The sequence below is a fragment of the Taudactylus pleione genome, unplaced genomic scaffold (assembly GCF_031769625.1).
Source record: "Taudactylus pleione unplaced genomic scaffold, aTauple2 ptg000073l, whole genome shotgun sequence".
Classification (NCBI taxonomy): Eukaryota; Metazoa; Chordata; class Amphibia; order Anura; family Myobatrachidae; genus Taudactylus; species Taudactylus pleione.
The window spans coordinates 1,107,993-1,133,010 of NW_028284475.1; the positions used below are offsets into that span (position 1 = coordinate 1,107,993).

Consider the following 25,018-nt stretch of genomic DNA (forward strand, 5'->3'; position numbering starts at 1 on the left):
TAAATATATATTTATATATATATATATATATATATATAATATATATATATATAATCATATCTGCAAAAATCTCACAAAAACTTTTTTCATGTCATTATGGGGAATTGTGTGTAGAATTTTGAGGACAAAAATGAATTTATTCCATTTTGGAATAAGGCTGTAACATAACAAAATGTGGAAAAAGTGAAGCACTGTGAATACTTTCCAGATGCACTGTAATAAGAGAAGCAATTATAGATGTAGGCAAAGGAAGGAGGGAAAAGAAAGGGCAGACACACACAAAGATGTTACAAGGAAACACTAACTGGGGCATGGGGGGCAGGCCTGCCAAGGGGTGGTCTAATAGTGGAAGGCGTGGTCACGCCCCCTTAGGTAAAAAGATAAATAATATTACTGCGCGCTGACAAGTGTGACGCAGTGAGCACCCCTCCGCCCAGAGCATAATCAGTGAGGGGGCGCGATTAGCTTGATCGCTCCCCCCCACAGGCATAGGAGACTGCTGACCCTGCTTCTTAACAGCCACAAGCAGCCTCCCAGTGCAGCCCAGTACACAGCATCTTGTGCTGGGCTGCTGTGATGTAAGAGGGGAGGGAGAAGACCCAGGCCCCTGCCGGGCCCCTCCAGCAAGCCCGGGTAATTAGTACCCGCCCCCCCCCCTCTCGGCACCCCTGATGGAGGGACATGGAGACGTACACACTGGGGTCTTAGGGGCGACAATGAGATATACACACTTTTATTGTACATGGAGACATATACACTAGTGACTGAGGGGGGACATGGAGACATATACACTAGAGACTGAGGGGGGACATGGAGACATATACACTGGTGACTGAGGGGGGACATGGAGACATATACACTACTGACTGAGGGGGGACATGGAGACATATACACTAGAGACTGAGGGGGGACATGGAGACATATACACTGGTGACTGAGGGGGGACATGGAGACATATACACTAGAGACTGAGGGGGGACATGGAGACATATACACTGGTGACTGAGGGGGGACATGGAGACATATACACTAGAGACTGAGGGGGGACATGGAGACATATACACTAGAGACTGAGGGGGGACATGGAGACATATACACTGGTGACTGAGGGGGGACATGGAGACATATACACTAGAGACTGAGGGGGGACATGGAGACATATACACTGGTGACTGGGGTGGCATGGAGACATATACACTGGTGACTGGGGTGGCATGGAGACATATACACTGGTGACTGGGGTGGCATGGAGACATATACGTTGGTGACTGGGCCTGACAGGGGACATGGAGACATATACACTGGTGACTGGGGGGAGACACATGGACATACAGTATATACACTGATGACTGGGGACGGACACATGGAGATACATACACTGGACCTTATAATTGTGACATTAGTCTCTCAGTTTATCATTCGTTTCGTGGTCCCATTTTTATTTTGCTCTCACTTTTATTTTTTCACATTTTTTTTCTTATTTTACACTTTCCCATATTTCGCCTACATACACCATTATCACACATTATTAGGTTTATTTTTCATTTATGTAAACCTGCTCTTTTTAGGGCAATATCCACCCTGAATACAGTCAGTTACCTATTATAGGCGTATATTGTATACAGAATAATGAATAACCGATCCAGCTGATGATAATTATTTATCATTCGAATTTATGTTTGTTACAACTTTTGATGTATGTGTAGTGCTGTAGTTTTAACATATATGTAATAAAGGTTATATTTTTAATTTTGTTAACTTGCATAGAAATAACATAGACCAGAGGTTCCCAAGTGCTGTTCCCCAAGGCACCCCAACAGCTCAGGTTTTAGAGATATCCATGGTTGAGCAGAGTTGGTTAAATCGAATTGACTGAGGGACTAATTAAGGGCCTCGAGTTTTATCATTCACAACGAGTGTTAAACCTCAATGCCTATGATAAATGGTGCTCCAGCCAATCAGCTCCCAACTGTCATTTTCCAAACAGATGACAGTTGGGAGCTGATTGGCTGGAGCACATTTATCATACACAGTGACATTTATCACTCATTTTGGTGATAAAACTTGTTAGTTAATGAGGCCCTAAAAAAAACAAACCCTGGACTGTAACAGCAGAGTTTGGGAATCTCTTCCCTAGTGAATTAATTTAACAACTTGCTACCAGATTCGGAACGGTACAATTTATGCCGTCAATCATTCCCATATCCCACAGGTTCTCAAACTTGGTCCTCAGGAGCCCAAGCAGTGCATGTTTTCCAGGTCTCCACACAGGATCACAAGTGGCTCCCCTGTGGACCATTAAAATGTGTCAGTGAGTAATGAATACACCTGTGCACCTGCTGGGTGACCTGGAAAACGTGAACTGAGTGGGGGTCCTGAGAACCGAGTTTGAGAACCACTGCCCTATCCACATAGCTTTTTTAGTGATGTCCCTGGTTCCTAGTGACTGGATAGGCTGCATTCTCAGTGATGTCACTGGCTCCTAGTGACTGGACAGGCTGCTCTCTCAGTGATGTCACTGGCTCCTAGTAACAGGATAGGCTGCATTCTCAGTGATGTAACTGATCCTAGTAACAGGATAGGCTGCACTCTGTTATGTCGCTGGGTCCTGGCTATGTACTTATGACAATTGCTAACAAAATAGCTGCCTCCACTCCACCTAGACATTTGAACACTTTAAAAAGAATGATTGCTCAGTTAAGCTAGTTTCTGACCCCAAAAATCAGCTCCTTACATCCATGTTGGTCAAGACAAATGATTTAATACATGACACAAGACACAGTCACACGCTAACAAAAAAAATAACATAAGACGAGACAGATTGCGGGTACGGACGAGGTTACGTCACAGGACACTGATCCAAGAGGTTAATAATGCTGCTTGGCGAGATCCAAAATCTTTGCGAAAAGCTTGTCCAGCTCCTCCTTCAGCGGTTCTGTCTTTGTTTTGGTCTGTTCAAGCAGTTGCCTAGAAAAAGACGACACCATCACAATTTATGCAGCAATCGGCGACCGCTCACCTGTGCTCCATCCCCACCTATCAGCTGTGTGGTGTATGTTACAGCTCCTGCTCTGATGTACCCGCATCACGTCTACCCTCCTCATCACAGCCCTCATCATCTTTTCCATCATGGGACTGGTAGTCTGGCCATAGCTAGAGAGTGGACCTTTCCTGACACAAGTGATTTATATCATCCGATCCTTGCTCTATTTCAGCGACAATATCCCAGATATGTATTTAAGATGTAACTCACCCAGCCTGAGCTTGTAGTTCGCCATTATCAAATTTGTCCTTCATTTCCTGGGTGCTGGCCTTGAGGGAATCATACAATGTCTGGAAGAAATCGGTGACCTGCTGCTGGACGCCCGGAGCTTCTCTCTTTACCACCCCAGCTACAAAGGGCAAGAAAGACAGTATTAAAAAGGACATATACTAACAATATATTTATATATACGTGACTGAGGATGACGGAGGCACACCCGAAATTATTGACGGGAAAATCCAAGGAAGGATTCCTTGAAATTGGCCTAACTCAAGGGCAAAACGCATTGGGATACACACATCACGGTGATAGCTCCCTTACAGTCTCACTGGAGTGAAGGGATTTGCACACCCAGCTGGCACCAAGCCCCGGGCAGCAGCGTTTAGAGCTCATCGCTGTGTGGAGGGAGCAGCCCAGCACGGTCATGCCATCTGACTGTTATGGGGAGATGTACTAAGCTCTGGAGAGTGATAAACTACCAGCCACTCAGTTCCTAACCGTCGTGTTACAGGCTGTGTTTGAAAAATGATAGCTAGGAGCTGATTGGTTGGTACTTTATCACTCTCCTTAGTACATCTCCCCGTATGTCATTTCAGTACTTGTTACCTGCGTACAGCCGCTTAGTTGTCGGAACAATCACCAACTGCTGAAGCTCCTGGTCTGTTGACCGGCTGCCCAAAACTTAGGACTTCCCACCTTCAGGACTTTACCCTGCACGACCTAAATTTTGCCTCCCCCACAGCCACAACTCCCATTCTTTGCCCCACACCTCCCCAAACTTGCCCCTACCATTTCCCATTTTACTGTCATAAACTACGTGGTCTGTGTTTTGACTCAAGGTCGATTGTAATCAATTTTTTACAAATCGATCAACATCGATGTTGTGTTTCAGGGGCTAAATTGCATATTTATGAACACATGAAAATCGATATAAAACAATCGTCTGTTAGTAAATGTGTGATTAAGCCCCTAAAACACAACATCGATGTTGATTGACTTAGATTGTTTTTATCAATCTATTAAAGTCGACTGTTAGTAAGACCTAAGTAAGATTGTAATCGACCTATTTATCAGTTTTGTTCAGTATAATACATACATATTATACAGCACACGTTCGCTTGTCTTTATTAGTTCAATTAGAGATCAGCAAAAAATTAAATAAATTTACCTATGCACAATAATTAACCTTTTAAAGAAGTTTAGTAGACAACCCTTTTAAATTAATCATAATTATACAGGAGTGTTGTATACAAGAGACAGTCCAGTGATCATGGCAAGGCTGAGGCTTTAGAAGTGGTATGGTAGTAACAGGCAGAGGAATAATATAATAATATAAAAATAATCCTTTGCTATTTCATACACTACTGTGCCGTGACCTGTGCAGGAAATATGGCAGCATGCAGTGAACAACTTACACATCTAAGTGAAAACAACTATAAATAACACAGGTTTAGTTTCCGTCTTACCTTCTAAGCTGCTGATGGTGATGATCAGCACCGCCAGAGCCAAGACCTTCATGTCTGTAGCGATGTGTGTGCAAGTCCTGGAATATGACATATAAGTCCCTATTATTGGACTGCAATCACTAATTATTGTACATTGATCTGATATTATCTCTGTTGGTGGAGTTTCCATAACGTGCATTTGAAGTAACTGTACTGTATGTCATATAGGTTCAGTATTGTCTAAAAATGCTACCTTTAGTGATTTTATCTATAGCAAAAATGCAAATTGCTCTCAAAGGACCCAATGACGCCCCCGCCCCCAACCCCCACAGGAAAAAAAAAAGTTTGGAACAGTTATTTGGGACTAACATGAAAGAAGTTTTGAAAACTACCAGGGGACATTCAAAAAAGCCAAACTTTATCAAGATGATGCCGCAATGGGCACCACTGAGAAGTACTACCACTGACTGACACCGAGGGGCGATGGTGACTTACCTGAGTGGTGTGTAGGTAATCCTCTATTCCTGGGATGATGTGCAGGTCCTGGACGTGTCCTTTATATACTGAGATGGCCCTGGTCGGCCCATCCCTGAGCTCTTCCCATTGGCCTTTAGCTGCTGACAGACTGATTACCCAACTGAGGTGTAAAGGTCTCTGTGCCTCCAACGTGGAGTCCCTTTATCTCCCTGGCCTTATGCTGACTATGTGTTGTGCTGCCTGGGTATGGGGAATAAATCTGAGGGGTGTATGGATGAGGGTCCTGCCAGTCTCTGCAGTCAGTCATTTATCACGTGGATCCTGGTCACCGATAAGGAGATGATGCCATAAATCCACATACAATGTGCCACATCCATAGGTGTAACTACCATAGGTGCCACATCCATAGGTGTAACTACCATAGGTGCCACATCCATGTCCAGGACTGATTAATGGTCCTCAGCGGAATGAGGCCGTCGCAGCTGCGTCCTAATGCTAATACCGCTACAACGCCCCTCCCTAATGTACATCCGTGCGTCTGACTGTGCGAGGACTGAGACACCCGCTGTCAGCGTCCGTACACACAGTAATACCGCTTGTTGCTGTAGACGCGTGGCACGCCTGCATCACTCCCATAAGATGCAACATCTGCGTGCGTTAATTTAGCCACCCTCCCCCCCATTACCTCCCAGTCACCGACCACATTTCTGCTACCGGACGTCCAAATCTGCTATTCTGAGGCATATATATATATATATATATATATATATATATATACATACATATACATACATACAGGGGAGGGAAGCCTGTTCCCAGGCAGATTTCCTGTGCCTAGCATGGGGAGGTGCACTTGCCAATACTAATAATGGCAGATCTGTGGCATCCAGCATGGGGAGGTGCACTTGCCAATACTAATGGCGGATCTGTGGCACACAGCATGGGGAGGTGCACTTGCCAATACTAATGGCGGATCTGTGGCACACAGCATGGGGAGATGCACGTGCAGATACTAGTGATGGCGGATCTGTGGCACACAGCATGGGGAGGTGCACGTGCAGATACTAGTGATGGCGGAACTGTGGCACACAGCATGAGGAGGTGCACGTGCAGATACTAGTGATGGCGGATCTGTGGCACACAGCATGGGGAGGTGCACGTGCAGATACTAGTGATGGCGGATCTGTGGCACACAGCATGGGGAGGTGCACGTGCAGATACTAGTGATGGCGGATCTGTGGCACACAGCATGGGGAGGTGCACGTGCAGATACTAGTGATGGCGGATCTGTGGCACACAGCATGGGGAGGTGCACGTGCAGATACTAGTGATGGCGGATCTGTGGCACACAGCATGGCGAGGTGCACGTGCAGATACTAGTGATGGCGGATCTGTGGCACACAGCATGGGGAGGTGGACGTGCAGATACTAGTGATGGCGGATCTGTGGCACACAGCATGGGGAGGTGCACGTGCAGGTTCTAGTGATGGCGGATCTGTGGCACACAGCATGGGGAGGTGCACGTGCAGGTTCTAGTGATGGCGGATCTGTGGCACACAGCATGGGGAGGTGCACGTGCAGATACTAGTGATGGTGGATCTGTGGCACACAGCATGGTGAGGTGCACGTGCAGATAATAGTGATGGCGGATCTGTGGCACACAGCATGGGGAGGTGCACGTGCAGATACTAGTGATGGCGGATCTGTGGCACACAGCATGGGGAGGTGCACGTGCAGATACTAGTGATGGCGGATCTGTGGCACACAGCATGGGGAGGTGCACGTGCAGGTACTAGTGATGGCGGATCTGTGGCACACAGCATGGGGAGGTGCACGTGCAGGTACTAGTGATGGCGGATCTGTGGCACACATCATGGGGAGGTGCACGTGCAGATACTAGTGATGGCGGATCTGTGGCACACAGCATGGGGAGGTGCACGTGCAGGTACTAGTGATGGCGGATCTGTGGCACACAGCATGGGGAGGTGCACGTGCAGATACTAGTGATGGTGGATCTGTGGCACACAGCATGGGGAGGTACACGTGCAGGTTCTAGTGATGGCGGATCTGTGGCACACAGCATGGGGAGGTACACGTGCAGGTTCTAGTGATGGCGGATCTGTGGCACACAGCATGGGGAGGTGCACGTGCAGATACGAGTGATGGCGGATCTGTGGCACACAGCATGGGGAGGTGCACGTGCAGATACTAGTGATGGCGGATCTGTGGCACATAGCATGGGGAGGTGCATGTGCAGATACTAGTGATGGCGGATCTGTGGCACACAGCATGGTGAGGTGCACGTGCAGATACTAGTGATGGCGGATCTGTGGCACACAGCATGGGGAGGTGCACGTGCAGATACTAGTGATGGTGGATCTGTGGCACACAGCATGGGGAGGTGCACGTGCAGATACTAGTGATGGCGGATCTGTGGCACACAGCATGGGGAGGTGGACGTGCAGATACTAGTGATGGCGGAACTGTGGCACACAGCATGGGGAGGTGCACGTGCAGATACTAGTGATGGCGGATCTGTGGCACACAGCAAGGGGAGGTGCACGTGCAGATACTAGTGATGGCGGATCTGTGGCACACAGCATGGGGAGGTGCACGTGCAGATACTAGTGATGGCGGATCTGTGGCACACAGCATGGGGAGGTGCACGTGCAGATACTAGTGATGGCGGATCTGTGGCACACAGCATGGGGAGGTGCACGTGCAGGTACTAGTGATGGCGGATCTGTGGCACACAGCATGGGGAGGTGCACGTGCAGATACTAGTGATGGCGGATCTGTGGCACACAGCATGGGGAGGTGCACGTGCAGATACTAGCGTAAATAGATTTAGTCACGTGTTATATTCCAGGACTGCACAACCTGTGACTCTCCAGGTACTCTATAACTACAAGTCCCAGCATGCTCTGAAGTCTGGCAGGATATGCTGGGACTTGTAGTTTTGCAGCACCTGAGGGGTGTTATCCCGGGAGTAGATGGTTTCGGTCGCTCCCAGCCTGTTGTTACTATGGAGGAAGAAGGTTGATGTCTGAGCAGTACAGTACAGTCCTATCAGTGTGCTCTTTGGTTCAGCACTATATCAGAGCTGCTTGTTCTCTGTGACCCTCCATATCTGCAGCTGACTATGCATGCTACACGGAATACGGTCCTTTCCTGGACCCGTCACCCAGCTCCAAAGGTGATGAGGATGTATTGCCGAGACACGGAAGCTTAGGGGAAGACGGCCTCTTATCTCCTCCATGTCTGTGTCTGGGCCCAGCTGTACACAGACGAGTCTGCTGGGTGTTACGGTACTTCTGCCATATTCCACAATTGCTCCATCCATGGACAATCTTTGTGGTTAGGGGCTGAGTAACCTGGCTACCTGTCACTCACTTTGCCAGTGTGTGATTACAAAACAATCGCTGAGAGTGCCACATCAGCTTACTTGCATGCACAATGGCAAACAATCGATCTGAGTAATTATCGGCATTGCGTACATCAAAGAATCAGGCCCCATAGTGTAGTGAGACTGAGGGACAAGTGGCTTCCCAGCCTAAGGCCATGCGAATTACACGTGTCCTGTTCCTGCCACGGCTGAACTGGGGATGACCGTTGAAGTGGTACCATCGGTGCTTAGCATCGATAGCATGAAACCCTCAACGGCAAACCATTGATGGTTTCACAAAGCGAAGCACATCCCTGACAAGCCAGGCATCGGGCCAATCAGGGGAGGTAACATGAGCTTAGCGGTGCATTGGGGAAGGGGGCTAAGCCTCATTCCTCCTTCACAGGGGTAAGGAAAATAAAACATCACATCTCTGCTATCGATGGCAAAACCATCATGCATTGGTGACAAATCTTTAATGGTACTAACCATCGATGTTCTATTTCGATCACTAGGCTGCATTGAATGTGAGCGCACGTATTGTCACCGGACTCGTGGAAACCTATTAAAAAAAAAAGTTATTTGCCATGTCATATTAAAAAACGGTATAAAACATATATTTGGAAACCACTAAACATTGAGAAAAAAAAACAGAATTCTGCGACTTTTCATCCATCAGATGGCGATAACAGAACGAGTAACGCAGCAGGACTTGTGCCGCCATGATTCTTGTTAAAACAGAAACAGACGACCCCGTGTGAAAGCGGAAACCCTTTTATATTTTCTGAAAAGCAAAAATAATTCAAAACAAAAATTCTATTGATGTATCTTCAAAAAAAAAAAAAGTCTTATAGATGGGAGTACCAGCATTTGTTTCTACAAGTAAAGTTTAGCATTTGATATATGTGTTATATCCCTAGTAAATATGTAACATATCAATATTATACCTCTCTTACTCAAATCCTTTTCAGGCCTTCTAGCAGCAAATACTGCTCTGTGACGTTAGAGGACGCAGGGGGGCGGGCTCACCTGTGATTGTTCCACCACTAACAAATCATGATAGTCAGGTAACCTGGTTGTGTCCTTAATTCCAGTCCCACCGGGAACATACTGTGAAACAAAACACCATTACCAAGAACAAAATAAGAAAGTGCAATGAAAACAAGTGTTATTACATCACACCGACATTGTGCAACCATTGTTATTGATTTGTACGCTCAGTATTATATCCCAGCCCCCACCCACCCACACACCGCCAGCCTTTCCATGGTCTCTCAGTAGCCAGGGTAAATGATTCATCCGAGTTTGGGTGAAAAAGAGGAAGTTGAAGTAAAAAAAAAAATATTTTTTTTAAGTTTTAAAGGGACAGTATGGTAACCCTATGTATATGTACGTACGTATGGACGTAGAGAGGGATCCGAGGGCCTGATTCAGAGCCGCTCGTAAGCGGCCGCTCGTTCGCTCCGAGCGATGTTCGCACAACTGCGTATGGGTTGTAATACGCATGCGCGAACCAGTCATTGCGGTCGGAAATTGTGTGCTCGCAAAATAGCGAATGCCTGCTAATTTGAGTGACAGAATGAGGCGTTTGTGGGCGGTAACAGGGGAAGGTGCTTGAAAACGGGGAGTGGAGATCCGAACGCAGGCGTGCCAAACGGTCAAAACGGGCGTTTTAAGGGTGTGGATAATTAAGCGTCATCGACCACGTCACTTGGTTGTCTTTTAGCCTGAACTGCTCGCATGATTGCGGTAGGAAAATGCTACCACAAGCACTGCGAGCAGTTCATACGCCTTTCGATGTACTCGATTAATCTAATAAATAGCGGAGATGACGTAGGATGCGAGCGGCCAGGGGGCATTTTTAAAAAAATAGAGAGCGCATGTTTCGTTCGCTCGTTCAGACATAGAGGCGTCAATAGACTGCATAGAGCGAGCGCTCTATTTAAATATCCGTCCCCTTTTTCTGAATGAGCGAGTGCAAATAGCGTCCGGCTCTGAATCAGGCCCTGAGTCTAACAAACTGTAAAGGAACTACAAATCCCAGCAAGCATGGCAATCTATGTTTCAGGATCCTAGAATTTGCATTACAGCTTAAGGCAGAGTTTCCCAAACTCCCCCATTACAGTCCAGGTTTAGAGGATATCCATGCTCGAGTCCAGATGGTTAAATCAAATTGACTGAGGTACTAATTAAGTCACCAGTGCTCAAGCATGGCTATCCTTAAGACCTGGACTGTAATGGCGGAGTTTGTCCTAATACAGGTATCTGCCCATCTATCCTAACTAAGCATCCATCTGCAGGTGTAAGCTGCACCCCACCCTGATTTTACCTTGCGTGAAGCCTTGTTTAGGTGCCATGTCATACTCGAGGGTTTAGTGCCAGGCTGTGACATCATTGCATGACATCACACTTCTTGCCCATTAAATACATGGATACGCATCAGCTGGTAGCTTCATGGGCAAGAAGGTGCTGGCTGCCGTGTTAATGACTGGCACACAGCGACATAAAGGCTGGCACCCTTGATGATCGCCAAGGTTCTCCTAGTGGTAGCGCCGCCCTGTAGGAAGTTTGAACGCTCTTGCATATGACAATATGTCCCCTTTTATTTTCTTCTTGGGCATTTGAAATGTTGAAAGGATTGTTGTGTTGTTCTCTGTGGAAAGCAGGGAATGTACCAACATGTCCTAGACTGGAGCTCTGAGGTCACAGTCCAAGAACCCAAACACAACACCGAGTACACCATGCAGGTCCAGCTGAGATTGTCGGGTTGTCACGTCCTTCTGTCTGCACTTGCCCTTTGCTGACTGGTTATGGGACCCAAGATGGCGCCTTTGTGTGGAAAGTTTGCAAACGTGCACTGAAATAGGCTGTAGAAAGAGAGTACAAATTATATAGTTCATTTGTATTGAGATGCCCACTAGCGGCGTCTAATGAAAACCGCTTGAGTAGAGACGCATCATCAGTTGCACAATCGATCTTCCGCATAAACGTCTGCATTGGTTCATTTATACATCAGGCCCTAAGTATGTAGTTCTGAGACATTTCATCCTTTTTCTGCCCGGTAAACAATCTATTTTACGCCCCAATACGCAATGACACTGAGCCTGATTCAGACCCGCTCGCGAGTGGATGTGCACGACGGAGGGAGCTCCGTCGTGCGCATGCGCGAGACCCGCATAGCGACAGCCAAGCTGTCGCTCCGGGTCTCGCACCAAAGGGGGCGTGCTGTCGATGGTGAGTGACAGCACGCCCCCTTTGGTGGGCGTGCTGGGGGTATGGCTGCCAGACGGAGGCGTTCCCATGGGAACGCCTACCGTCTGGGTCCGGCCCCACTGACATCACTAGTGATGTCAGTGGGAGTGATTTTGGCTCTGATAGAGCCAAAAGCACTCCAGGGCTTGTGGTCACCGAGACCCTACCGCAGGGTCTCGTCGCAAGCCCGATGGTCTTGACCATCGCGACCATCATCATGGACGCTCGCATAAGCACAGCTATGCGAGCGTCCAGGAGGACGCACCAAAAAAAAATAAAAAATGCCCTGATTCCGAGTGGGCGCTCGTTCAGAGCGTCCGGCTCTGAATCAGGCCCACTGTTCATTAGTTCGGACCCCTTTGCCTAGTCCTAATATGTAAAACCGGTTATGTAAACAGTCAGCTTACTCTCCTGCGTGGAATTCCCCGCCGGTTGGATATCGGGAGGAATGTGCGGCCTTTATTGCTATTGCCGTATTTCCAAATATATTGGGGAAACCTGCACCAACTTTATCTCGTGCTCCCAGTGTTAGCAAACAGCACCCAGATGAGACTAGAGACTAAGGGGCATATGTACTAAAGCTTGATGTGAGAATATATATCACCAACCAATCAGCTCCAAACTATCATTTCTTAAACAGCCTGCAGAATGTAAGGTAGAAGCTGATTGGTTGGTGATATATATCTCACAATTTTATCTCACGTCAAGCTTTGATACATATGCCCCTAAGTTCGGTTATCTGATGGCTGTAGGCATTTGTTCAGGCTGCTGACAAGACTTGCAAATATTGAAGGCTAGGGTGCCCCCCGCACAGACAAGGCATCGGAGGACAGGTGTCGGCCTCCTAACCCTACCGGGAGGCCGGTTCTAGGGTCCTGTCTGGAATGTATAGGTAAATACATATAAGGGGACTATCACTGGATGTAGATGTTGTAGGTGAGGACGGCATATCCTGTCAGCGATGTCTGGCTGCTCACTTTCCTGTTGCTGCTGTGTGGATTTGTGTCACCTGTGTCAGTATTTGCAGCACAGGTTAAAGGCCGAGGTGATGCAAACACACCGAGGTTATTACACACAAGGTGCAATCACAGCAGCCACTGATAAGCTTGTTCCATGCTGGCTCTGACCTGCAGCCTCTGCAATGTGGACCTTGGACACGTCATCAGCTGGATCCATGTTTACTGAGATTGTGGGGCAGATAGAATATGTACATGGAAATCACTTTACCGCTGTTCCAGGATATCTGCCCTTATTTCTTGTTCTCCGTATGCTAGATGTAATTCTCAGTATCAGTTCATCTGTATAAAGATACATGCACAGTACCACTTCTCTTATTCTGTATGCAATTATCAGCATCAGTTATCTATGTACAGTACAGACATATGCACAGTCACTTCCCTGGTTCTATATGCTGGATGTAATTGTCAGTATGAGGTCTTCTGTCTGAACATACACCTGTACAGTGCCACGGCCCTTATTCTGTACGGCGGGTGTACTTCTCAGTATCAGTGACTCTGTGTGAACAGACACGTACACAGTACCACTTCTCTTGTCTGTATGCTAGATCCATTGTTATTATCAGTATATGCACAGCACCACTTCTCTTATTCTGTATACCGGGTGTACTTCTCAGTATCAGTGACTCTGTGTGAACAGACACGTACACAGTACCACTTCTCTTGTCTGTATGCTAGATCCATTGTTATTATCAGTATATGCACAGCACCACTTCTCTTATTCTGTATACCGGGTATACTTCTCAGTATCAGTGACTCCGTGTCAACAGACATGTACACAGTACCACTTCTCTTGGTCTGTATGCTGGATCCATTCTTATTATCAGTATATGCACAGCACCACTTCTCTTATTCAGTATGCTGGGTGTAATTCTCAGTATCAGTTACTCTGTGTGAATAGACACATGCACAGTACCACTTCTCTTATTCAGTATGCTGGGTGTAATTCTCAGTATCAGTTACTCTGTGTGAACAGACACGTACACAGTACCAATTCTCTTGTCTGTATGCTAGATCCATTGTTATTATCACTATATGCACAGCACCACTTCTCTTATTCTGTATACCGGGTGTACTTCTCAGTATCAGTGACTCTGTGTGAACAGACACGTACACAGTACCAATTCTCTTGTCTGTATGCTAGATCCATTGTTATTATCACTATATGCACAGCACCACTTCTCTTATTCTGTATACCGGGTGTACTTCTCAGTATCAGTGACTTTGTGTGAACAGACACGTACACAGTACCACTTCTCTTGGTCTGTATGCTGGATCCATTCTTATTATCAGTATATGCACAGCACCACTTCTCTTATTCAGTATGCTGGGTGTAATTCTCAGTATCAGTTACTCTGTGTGAATAGACACATGCACAGTACCACTTCTCTTATTCAGTATGCTGGGTGTAATTCTCAGTATCAGTTACTCTGTGTGAATAGACACATGCACAGTACCACTTCTCTTGTTCTGTATGCTGGATACATTCTTATTATTAGTTCTTCATCAACAGATATATGCACAGCACCACTTCTCTTATTCAGTATGCTGGGTGTAATTATCAGTATCAGTTACTCTGTGCGAACAGACACATGCACAGTACCACTTCTCTTGTTCTGTATGCATTCTTATTATCAGTTCTTCATGAATATATATGCACAGCACCACTTCTCTTATTCTGAATGCTGGGTGTAATTCTCAGTATCAGTTCTTCTGTATGAGCAGACACCCTCACAGTACCACTTCCCTTATAATGTATGTAATTTTCAATATCAGTTCTTCAGTATGAATGGACACCTGCACAATACCACTTCCATTATACTGTATGCTTAATGTAATTATCAGTATGTGGTCTTCTGTCTGAACAGACACCTGCACAGTGTCACTTCTCTTATTCTGTATGCTGGATGTAATTCTCAGTATTAGTTTTTATTCTGTATGAAAATACACCTGCGCAGTACCACTTCCCATATTCTGTATGCTGAATGTAATTATCAGAATCAGTTCTTCGGTATGAACAGACACCTGCACAGTACCACTTCCCTTGTTCTGTATACTGGTTGTAATTCTCAGTATTAGTTTTTCTTCGGTATGAACAGACACCTGCGCAGTACCACTTCCCTTGTTCTGTATGCTGGATGTAATTCTCAGTATTAGTTTTTCTTCGGTATGAACAGACACCTGCGCAGTACCACTTCCCTTGTTCTGTATGCTGGATGTAATTCTCAGTATTAGTTTTTCTTCGGTATGAAAATACACATGCGCAGTACCACTTCCCATATACTGTATGCTGGATGTAATTATCAGAATCAGTTCTTCGGTATGAACAGACACCTGCACAGTACCACTTCCCTTGTTCTGTATACTGGTTGTAATTCTCAGTATTAGTTTTTCTTCGGTATGAACAGACACCTGCACAGTACCACTTCCCTTGTTCTGTATGCTGGATGTAATTCTCAGTATTAGTTTTTCTTCGGTATGAACAGACACCTGCACAGTACCACTTCCCTTGTTCTGTATGCTGGATGTAATTCTCAGTATTAGTTTTTCTTCGGTATGAACAGACACCTGCGCAATACCACTTCCCTTGTTCTGTATACTGGTTGTAATTCTCAGTATTAGTTTTTCTGCGGTATGAACAGACACCTGCGCAGTACCACTTCCCTTGTTCTGTATGCTGGATGTAATTCTCAGTATTAGTTTTTCTTCGGTATGAACAGACACCTGCACAGTACCACTTCCCTTGTTCTGTATACTGGTTGTAATTCTCAGTATTAGTTTTTCTTCGGTATGAACAGACACCTGCACAGTGTCACTTCTCTTATTCTGTATGCTGGATGTAATTCTCAGTATTAGTTTTTATTCTGTATGAAAATACACCTGCACAGTACCACTTCCCATATTCTGTATGCTGAATGTAATTATCAGAATCAGTTCTTCGATATGAACAGACACCTGCACAGTACCAATTCCCTTGTTCTGTATACTGGTTGTAATTCTCAGTATTAGTTTTTCTTCGGTATGAACAGACACCTGCACAGTACCACTTCCCATATTCTGTATGCTGAATGTAATTATCAGAATCAGTTCTTCGGTATGAACAGACACCTGCACAGTACCACTTCCCTTGTTCTGTATGCTGGATGTAATTCTCAGTATTTGTTTTTCTTCGGTATGAACAGACACCTGCACAGTACCACTTCCCTTGTTCTGTATGCTGGATGTAATTCTCAGTATTAGTTTTTCTTCGGTATGAACACACACCTGCACAGTACCACTTCCCTTGTTCTGTATACTGGTTGTAATTCTCAGTATTAGTTTTTCTTCGGTATGAACAGACACCTGCACAGTACCACTTCCCTTGTTCTGTATGCTGGATGTAATTCTCAGTATTAGTTTTTCTTCGGTATGAACAGACACCTGCACAGTACCACTTCCCTTGTTCTGTATACTGGTTGTAATTCTCAGTATTAGTTTTTCTTCGGTATGAACAGACACCTGCACAGTACCACTTCCCTTGTTCTGTATGCTGGATGTAATTCTCAGTATTTGTTTTTCTTCGGTATGAACAGACACCTGCACAGTACCACTTCCCTTGTTCTGTATGCTGGATGTAATTCTCAGTATTAGTTTTTCTTCGGTATGAACAGACACCTGCACAGTACCACTTCCCTTGTTCTGTATACTGGTTGTAATTCTCAGTATTAGTTTTTCTTCGGTATGAACAGACACCTGCACAGTACCACTTCCCTTGTTCTGTATGCTGGATGTAATTCTCAGTATTAGTTTTTCTTCGGTATGAACAGACACCTGCACAGTACCACTTCCCTTGTTCTGTATACTGGTTGTAATTCTCAGTATTAGTTTTTCTTCGGTATGAACAGACACCTGCACAGTACCACTTCCCTTGTTCTGTATACTGGTTGTAATTCTCAGTATTAGTTTTTCTTCGGTATGAACAGACACCTGCACAGTACCACTTCCCTTGTTCTGTATGCTGGATGTAATTCTCAGTATTAGTTTTTCTTCGGTATGAACAGACACCTGCACAGTACCACTTCCCTTGTTCTGTATACCGGGTGTACTTCTCAGTATCAGTGACTTTGTGTGAACAGACACGTACACAGTACCACTTCTCTTGTCTGTATGCTAGATCCATTGTTATTATCACTATATGCACAGCACCACTTCTCTTATTCTGTATACCGGGTGTACTTCTCAGTATCAGTGACTTTGTGTGAACAGACACGTACACAGTACCACTTCTCTTGGTCTGTATGCTGGATCAATTCTTATTATCACTATATGCACAGCATCACTTCTCTTATTCTGTATACCGGGTATACTTCTCAGTATCAGTGACTCCGTGTCAACAGACATGTACACAGTACCACTTCTCTTGGTCTGTATGCTGGATCCATTCTTATTATCAGTATATGCACAGCACCACTTCTCTTATTCAGTATGCTGGGTGTAATTCTCATTATCAGTTACTCTGTGTGAATAGACACATGCACAGTACCACTTCTCTTATTCAGTATGCTGGGTGTAATTCTCAGTATCAGTTACTCTGTGTGAATAGACACATGCACAGTACCACTTCTCTTGTTCTGTATGCTGGATACATTCTTATTATTAGTTCTTCATCAACAGATATATGCACAGCACCACTTCTCTTATTCAGTATGCTGGGTGTAATTATCAGTATCAGTTACTCTGTGCGAACAGACACATGCACAGTACCACTTCTCTTGTTCTGTATGCATTCTTATTATCAGTTCTTCATGAATATATATGCACAGCACCACTTCTCTTATTCTGAATGCTGGGTGTAATTCTCAGTATCAGTTCTTCTGTATGAGCAGACACCCTCACAGTACCACTTCCCTTATAATGTATGTAATTTTCAATATCAGTTCTTCAGTATGAATGGACACCTGCACAATACCACTTCCATTATACTGTATGCTTAATGTAATTATCAGTATGTGGTCTTCTGTCTGAACAGACACCTGCACAGTGTCACTTCTCTTATTCTGTATGCTGGATGTAATTCTCAGTATTAGTTTTTATTCTGTATGAAAATACACCTGCGCAGTACCACTTCCCATATTCTGTATGCTGAATGTAATTATCAGAATCAGTTCTTCGGTATGAACAGACACCTGCACAGTACCACTTCCCTTGTTCTGTATACTGGTTGTAATTCTCCGTATTAGTTTTTCTTCGGTATGAACAGACACCTGCGCAGTACCACTTCCCTTGTTCTGTATGCTGGATGTAATTCTCAGTATTAGTTTTTCTTCGGTATGAACAGACACCTGCGCAGTACCACTTCCCTTGTTCTGTATGCTGGATGTAATTCTCAGTATTAGTTTTTCTTCGGTATGAAAATACACATGCGCAGTACCACTTCCCATATACTGTATGCTGGATGTAATTATCAGAATCAGTTCTTCGGTATGAACAGACACCTGCACAGTACCACTTCCCTTGTTCTGTATACTGGTTGTAATTCTCAGTATTAGTTTTTCTTCGGTATGAACAGACACCTGCACAGTACCACTTCCCTTGTTCTGTATGCTGGATGTAATTCTCAGTATTAGTTTTTCTTCGGTATGAACAGACACCTGCACAGTACCACTTCCCTTGTTCTGTATGCTGGATGTAATTCTCAGTATTAGTTTTTCTTCGGTATGAACAGACACCTGCGCAATACCACTTCCCTTGTTCTGTATACTGGTTGTAATTCTCAGTATTAGTTTTTCTGCGGTATGAACAGACACCTGCGCAGTACCACTTCCCTTGTTCTGTATGCTGGATGTAATTCTCAGTATTAGTTTTTCTTCGGTATGAACAGACACCTGCACAGTACCACTTCCCTTGTTCTGTATACTGGTTGTAATTCTCAGTATTAGTTTTTCTTCGGTATGAACAGACACCTGCACAGTGTCACTTCTCTTATTCTGTATGCTGGATGTAATTCTCAGTATTAGTTTTTATTCTGTATGAAAATACACCTGCACAGTACCACTTCCCATATTCTGTATGCTGAATGTAATTATCAGAATCAGTTCTTCGATATGAACAGACACCTGCACAGTACCAATTCCCTTGTTCTGTATACTGGTTGTAATTCTCAGTATTAGTTTTTCTTCGGTATGAACAGACACCTGCACAGTACCACTTCCCATATTCTGTATGCTGAATGTAATTATCAGAATCAGTTCTTCGGTATGAACAGACACCTGCACAGTACCACTTCCCTTGTTCTGTATGCTGGATGTAATTCTCAGTATTTGTTTTTCTTCGGTATGAACAGACACCTGCACAGTACCACTTCCCATATTCTGTATGCTGAATGTAATTATCAGAATCAGTTCTTCGGTATGAACAGACACCTGCGCAGTACCACTTCCCTTGTTCTGTATGCTGGATGTAATTCTCAGTATTAGTTTTTCTTCGGTATGAACAGACACCTGCACAGTACCACTTCACTTGTTCTGTATGCTGGATGTAATTCTCAGTATTAGTTTTTCTTCGGTATGAACAAACACCTGCACAGTACCACTTCCCATATTCTGTATGCTGAATGTAATTATCAGAATCAGTTCTTCGGTATGAACAGACACCTGCGCAGTACCACTTCCCTTGTTCTGTATGCTGGATGTAATTCTCAGTATTAGTTTTTCTTCGGTATGAACAGACACCTGCACAGTACCACTTCCCTTGTTCTGTATGCTGGATGTAATTCTCAGTATTAGTTTTTCTTCGGTATGAACAGACACCTGCACAGTACCACTTCCCATATTCTGTATGATGAATGTAATTATCAGAATCAGTTCTTCGGTATGAACAGACACCTGCACAGTACCACTTCCCTTGTTCTGTATACTGGTTGTAATTATTATTATCAGATAAAATGCAGTCCAGGAAAATGCCCCTGGGGAATCTGTGTGATACTTGTTTCCCCGCCATTCCTCTTAACCCTTCGTCACCAGTCTTGGACGCCAACGTGACCCAACTTCGGGAACCACGTGCGTAGTGATCTGGATGCCCGCCCCTGACCTTCGCCATTATAGAAAATAAAATGATGAAAACGTAACGAATAATAATAATACAAAAATGAATATATATTACCTTAGGTTTATGTAAAGCACTTTTCCGGTGGCATGACACTGCCGTCTTCATTCTGAGATGGCGCCAGCGATAAGAGGATCGCGGCACAACTTGTATCGCTGCTACCCTTTGTCAGGTGCAAATGCCGGTATTCATGGAAATGCTGAATGATTTCTAACTGCACATGCGTCTTAAGTCGCTGAAAAGTCGCACAGCGCATATGTCCCACGGTTCTCAGAGAGGCGCGATCTCAGAAATGTATTGAAGTGACTGGGAGGCGGCTATGCCAATACATGGAGATGCACCGTCTGATGGGCGTGTTATGGGAGTGCACCCAGCATGGGGCCGGTCCAAGTATTCCTGGTAGGAGCGATGGAGGCGTCTAAACGCACCAAGCGGGATTATTCACAAAGTGGGCGCCTCAGTCCTTACACAGCCAGATGGCACGGCTGTACGCCAGGGAAGGCGTGTACTAACATTAGCATAAAGACCCAGATGCAACTGCGGCAAAAGACGGACGCAACCAATTCAGAATCAGCCCGTGTCTTATGTCAAGAAAATACAACGCTAATGCGGCCACTTTACTCCCAGCACAACGGTTACATCCCAGCGCTATGATCGCATCCTGCAATGCGATCACCAGCGCTAATATCGCATCCAGATAGCATTGCACATGTGATAAATGGGCTTGGCCACTAGATGGCAGTGGAATCCGCATTGGAAGGTAGAGCTGGAATAATTGGGGATAAAGTACAGTCCGCTGGGAACGCCGATGGCGCCTCTCAGCATCATTCCTAATTAAACGGTAAAGTGGCTGATCGCTCAGTTGTGAAAGAGATTAGAGAGAAATCGTGCGGAACGGTCCCTGCAGGCAGCGGCAATGGGTGGGGGTTATAATAATGGTATAATATATTTTATGTATAATCCTCCTCATTTCATAACATGAAGAAGCAGCCACATTGCAGAGTGGAGAGTACAGCTGCATGGGGATATGCCGGGAACAGCAGGTCGCTTAGGTCAGACTAATGACCCCGTACCGCCATGCGATCTATAGAATGGCCAGTGTGTACTGTACATATAGATGAGAACAGATACCAAGATTCAGACGTTGTACTGTGCCAAGGCATCCAGAATAAGGACAGATACTGAGAATGACATCGAGCATACAGAACAAGACGCAGGGATATACAGCACAGTGATCTGTATGTAACAAATGAGATCACATACCAGGAATTGTATACAAACCATGAGAAGTGGCACTGTGCATTATCCATTACATACAGAATGAGAACTCACAGATAGAGAGAATTGCATCCATACTTACAGAATAACATATAAAGAGATCGGCATCCAGAACAAGGGAAGTGGTACTGTGTGGTTCTCCATAAACTCAGAATAGCAGATACCGAGAACTGCAATCAACACTCATAACAAGGGAAGTGGCACTGTGTAGTTTCCTGTGCATACCGAATAAGAACAGATAGAGAGAATTACATCCACACTTACAGAATAACAGCTACCGAGAACTGCATAAACACTCATAACAAGGGAAGTGTCACTGTGCAAATTCTAGTGCATACATAATAAAAACATATAGAGAAAATTACAGCCATACTTACAGAATAACAGATACCGAGAACTGCACCCAACACTCTTAACAATGGAAGTGGTACTGTGCAGTTTTCCATACACTCAGAATATCAGAAACTAAGAATTGCATCCAGCATACCAGATTAGGGAATTTGCTCATACATGCAGCAGTGACCAGAATACTATGGCTCACATGTAAAGATCTCTTGGGCGCGGAGAGGTGTCTTGGGCCCTGGTGTGGCCCATTGGGGTCCCCCCATGTTGCTCATGATATAACGTGACTCCATTTCCGGGACATAGGAATCAGGCGCTCAGCGACAGACATTACTACACATAAAACAGAACATTGCACATTACTGCTTATAGATTATCTAGCCTCATCATTAACTCTATGGGGGTAATTCCATCAGCGGCAATGGGTAACAGCGCACTTCACTGCTTATCACCGTGTCCCAACATCGCAGATTTTCCTGTGCACCGCTATGGGGTGTGACGAATAATGGGGTATAATGGTTGCTATGAGTAACATCACCACTTGTCTGTTTTAGAAGCTTTAGTAAATCTACCCCATAATGTACGGCGCCGATAGCCGCAAGTTGCCAGAGCAATGGTTGGGATACCGGCGCCTCGCAGCCATCGCATCTAAATGGATCGCCCCCTATGTTTGTTGCAATAGATGTTATCAAAGGGATTATCCCATGTAATCTCCTCCCAGCTCCTGGGCCTCTCTCTGTTCCAAGGACACAGGAATTTCCAGATCAATTGACGCTTTCTGTGTAGGAATATTCTCCGGGGGCTGCAGAGAGATAAAAATAGTCATATTGTGTAGCGCGTTCAGCCGCAGCGGGTGGAGGCAGAGGCCGGTTATCATGTATCACGCAGCTGACGGTCCCCGCGTTGCTATTGGCTGATGGATGTTCACAAACACACAATACGCTCAGTGGGACCCCCACAGACGGTAGCTCTCTCACCCCCGCCTCACACATCTCATTGGCGCCCTCATGCAGCTTACACACAGGTGTTTATGCAACATTAACAGTAATATTAACCCCCCCCCCCCCCGTGTACCGGTGATTTTCCCCTAACACGTATCTTTGTTGCGTCCCATGATGTCTCTCATAATCCTGCGATCTGATTGGCTGAAAGAAAAGCACAACTAGTTGTTCACTTTTTACTTTGAGAGATTGCTTGGCTTGACATCTGCGTTATAAAAAAAGACGAGGTTCAAATTGCGCTTTGAACTGAGGTAATCGGTTCTCAAGTTGAGATTGCGAGGGGGGGGGGGTATTTTTGCCAATGCTTCCTGCCACTAAGCCTATAGATGGAAACTGCGGGTAGATTTACTAAAACATAGCAGCCAATCAGATTTTAGCTATCGCTTTTCCAGACCAGGCTGCAAAATGACAGTTGGAATATGATTGGCTGCCATGGCCAACACCTCCATTTTGAAACATGGAAGTGTTTATAATAGCAACCAAAATGGAGGTATATGGCAGTCAGTCAGATTCCAGCAGCCATTTTGTAGTGTGTGCTAGATAAACGATAGCTAGCATCTCATTGGTTGTTATGGGAAAACCCTTGTCGAATCCGGATAATTGGCTGAGACAAGATCAATTTAAAATCAGATCGGAGCAACGCCATCTTGCGAATGGCGACAAGACTCCATCTTAAAAATAGGTCACACAGCGCCATTTTGTCAAAATCACATAGTACACAAAACACAACGCAAAATTGCTAATAAATAGCAGGGACAGCTTTTTAACAATCTTCCCCAAACATATACCGACAGTGTCTGACATACATAAAAATGACTTTCCAACACATTAAAATCACCACAGACTGAAATATGAACAGTGCTAAAAAGTAGCAAATTAGTGGTGTTTTCCCTGCATTCACATTAACACATACACGCGATGTTAAACCGTGCACAGCGCAAAATAGCTAATGATTAGCATGAGAACACTTTTATGAATCCTTCTCAAAATCATACTGTCAGTAGTCAAAACACCTAAGGATAACATTCAGGCACACTGCAACACTTACACAGTGCTAGTTAGCGCTGTTCTCCCTGCACTCTCAGTAAAACACCTAGCCACGAGGTTAACACAAATCTCATAGCGCAGAGAGTGTAATGTAGTTAAACTATGCTGTGCGTCTGAGACGCAATAGAACACTTTATACAATCCCCACACAACCAATACCGACTTAGTCCCACACACTCAAAGATACCTTCCCAGCCTAGCGCTGCTCGCTAAGTATCCCACAGACTCCCAGACACACAACGCTATTTAGCATTGTTTTCCTTTGCATACATACACTTAAAGCAATGGTTCCGTAGCGCAAAAGGATTATTATTATTCGATTCACTCACAATGCCAGCATGTAAATAAATGACTGTTTTCTGCAACTAAGGTTTAGTACATGATAAACAGACCGTGTTTGGTGTTGTACTGATCTACTCTGTCTCAATAGATCTCCGGTACCATCGGTGAGAAGATCGGAACATGCATCTGCGAACTATGGACTATAGAGAGTTAAAACATTAAAATGTACTCTGTAATGTTAGCAGCTTAGATTTGCATGGGGCGGGAAAAAGGAGACAAAAGGCTGTCGGAGGCTGACCTGTGTCCATTTGAACTGACCTGTTAACTGTCCTGTAACAGAAGCATCGTGACGGAGAACCAATGGAATCATGCCAACCTGTCCTATTGTATTGCCTATTCCTGTAAGTGTATATATATGCGCTCTCTGACCTCAGTTGAAAGTCTTCTTGCTGATGCTGTTGACGGAGGTTTCTTATTGGTGCCGGTATCTGGGACCAGAGCGCGTGCGTATATAACAACTGTACCTTGGGTCTGTATGATTTAATTGCGCTAATTGTCTTTAGATCACAGCGTGTAACCATCTGTTTTTATGTTGAATAATAATACTTTGTGCTTTGGAAACACATTCAAAGTCTGAAGACATTTATTTACTGAGCGACTCATTACGATAAATTGTGACAATTCTAGAAGGTATAGGCAGGATCGTATAAAGGTTTAAATCAGGTATTGATAACCTCCACTAGTTTTAGCAAATCTACCTCATTGGGTGCAATTCAATTAGGAGTGAGGGGGACAAGTTGCTGTTGCAGCAGCGTAGAAATGCTGGCAACAGCGGCAGAACTCCCCCCTCCCCTCGGATTTTTGTATACAAACAAAAAGTCTGAGAGTCTGGTGGTACCGTAAGTGCGGCGTATATACATACTTAATGGCAACCGCAACTATGGCCTGTATTCAATTTGAGCGGACCCGCGATACTTTTCCGCCTCCCGGACTTTTCACCTACATCGCGTGTTTTGTAGGCGGAAAAGTCTTGCGCGCGTGTCCGCGTATCCCCGTATTCAATTTGAAAGTAGGTGAAAACGGGACCCGGCGAAACTTAAACAAGCGGAAAGTCCTGTAAGATTTGGGGAAATCAGCCTGACACCCCA

General features: G+C 44.9%; 1 protein-coding gene across 3 annotated transcripts; it reads right to left on the reverse strand.

Annotated features, from left to right (window-relative positions):
- Positions 1-2,776: 2,776 nt before the first annotated feature.
- APOA2 (apolipoprotein A2) lies at positions 2,777-10,951 on the reverse strand. 3 transcript variants are annotated; one of them, XM_088467686.1, is made up of 6 exons: positions 10,899-10,951; positions 9,599-9,679; positions 9,059-9,131; positions 4,729-4,805; positions 3,254-3,392; positions 2,777-2,967 (listed from the first exon to the last, which is right to left on the reverse strand). In XM_088467686.1, exons 4-6 carry the CDS (start codon positions 4,778-4,780, stop codon positions 2,868-2,870), a joined length of 291 nt encoding a protein of 96 aa, XP_088323812.1. In that variant the 5' UTR covers positions 4,781-4,805; positions 9,059-9,131; positions 9,599-9,679; positions 10,899-10,951; the 3' UTR covers positions 2,777-2,867. The 3 variants fall into 3 exon arrangements, with proteins under 3 accessions (XP_088323812.1, XP_088323813.1, XP_088323814.1); XM_088467687.1 differs by having other exon boundaries at positions 9,517-9,679; XM_088467688.1 differs by lacking the exons at positions 9,059-9,131; positions 9,599-9,679; positions 10,899-10,951 and adding an exon at positions 5,203-5,223.
- Between the last annotated feature and the right edge of the window lie 14,067 nt (positions 10,952-25,018).

What these genes read in the sequence shown, in the direction of transcription:
- APOA2 (XM_088467686.1), bottom strand. Translation starts at nt 4,780, where the DNA reads ATGAAGGTCTTGGCTCTGGCGGTGCTGATCATCACCATCAGCAGCTTA. An exon ending in CACCATCAGCAGCTTAGAAG is followed by an intron (nt 3,393 to 4,728) that starts GTAAGACGGAAA and finishes TGCCCTTTGTAG; the next exon opens with CTGGGGTGGTAAAGAGAGAA. An exon ending in GAACTACAAGCTCAGGCTGG is followed by an intron (nt 2,968 to 3,253) that starts GTGAGTTACATC and finishes GTCTTTTTCTAG; the next exon opens with GCAACTGCTTGAACAGACCA.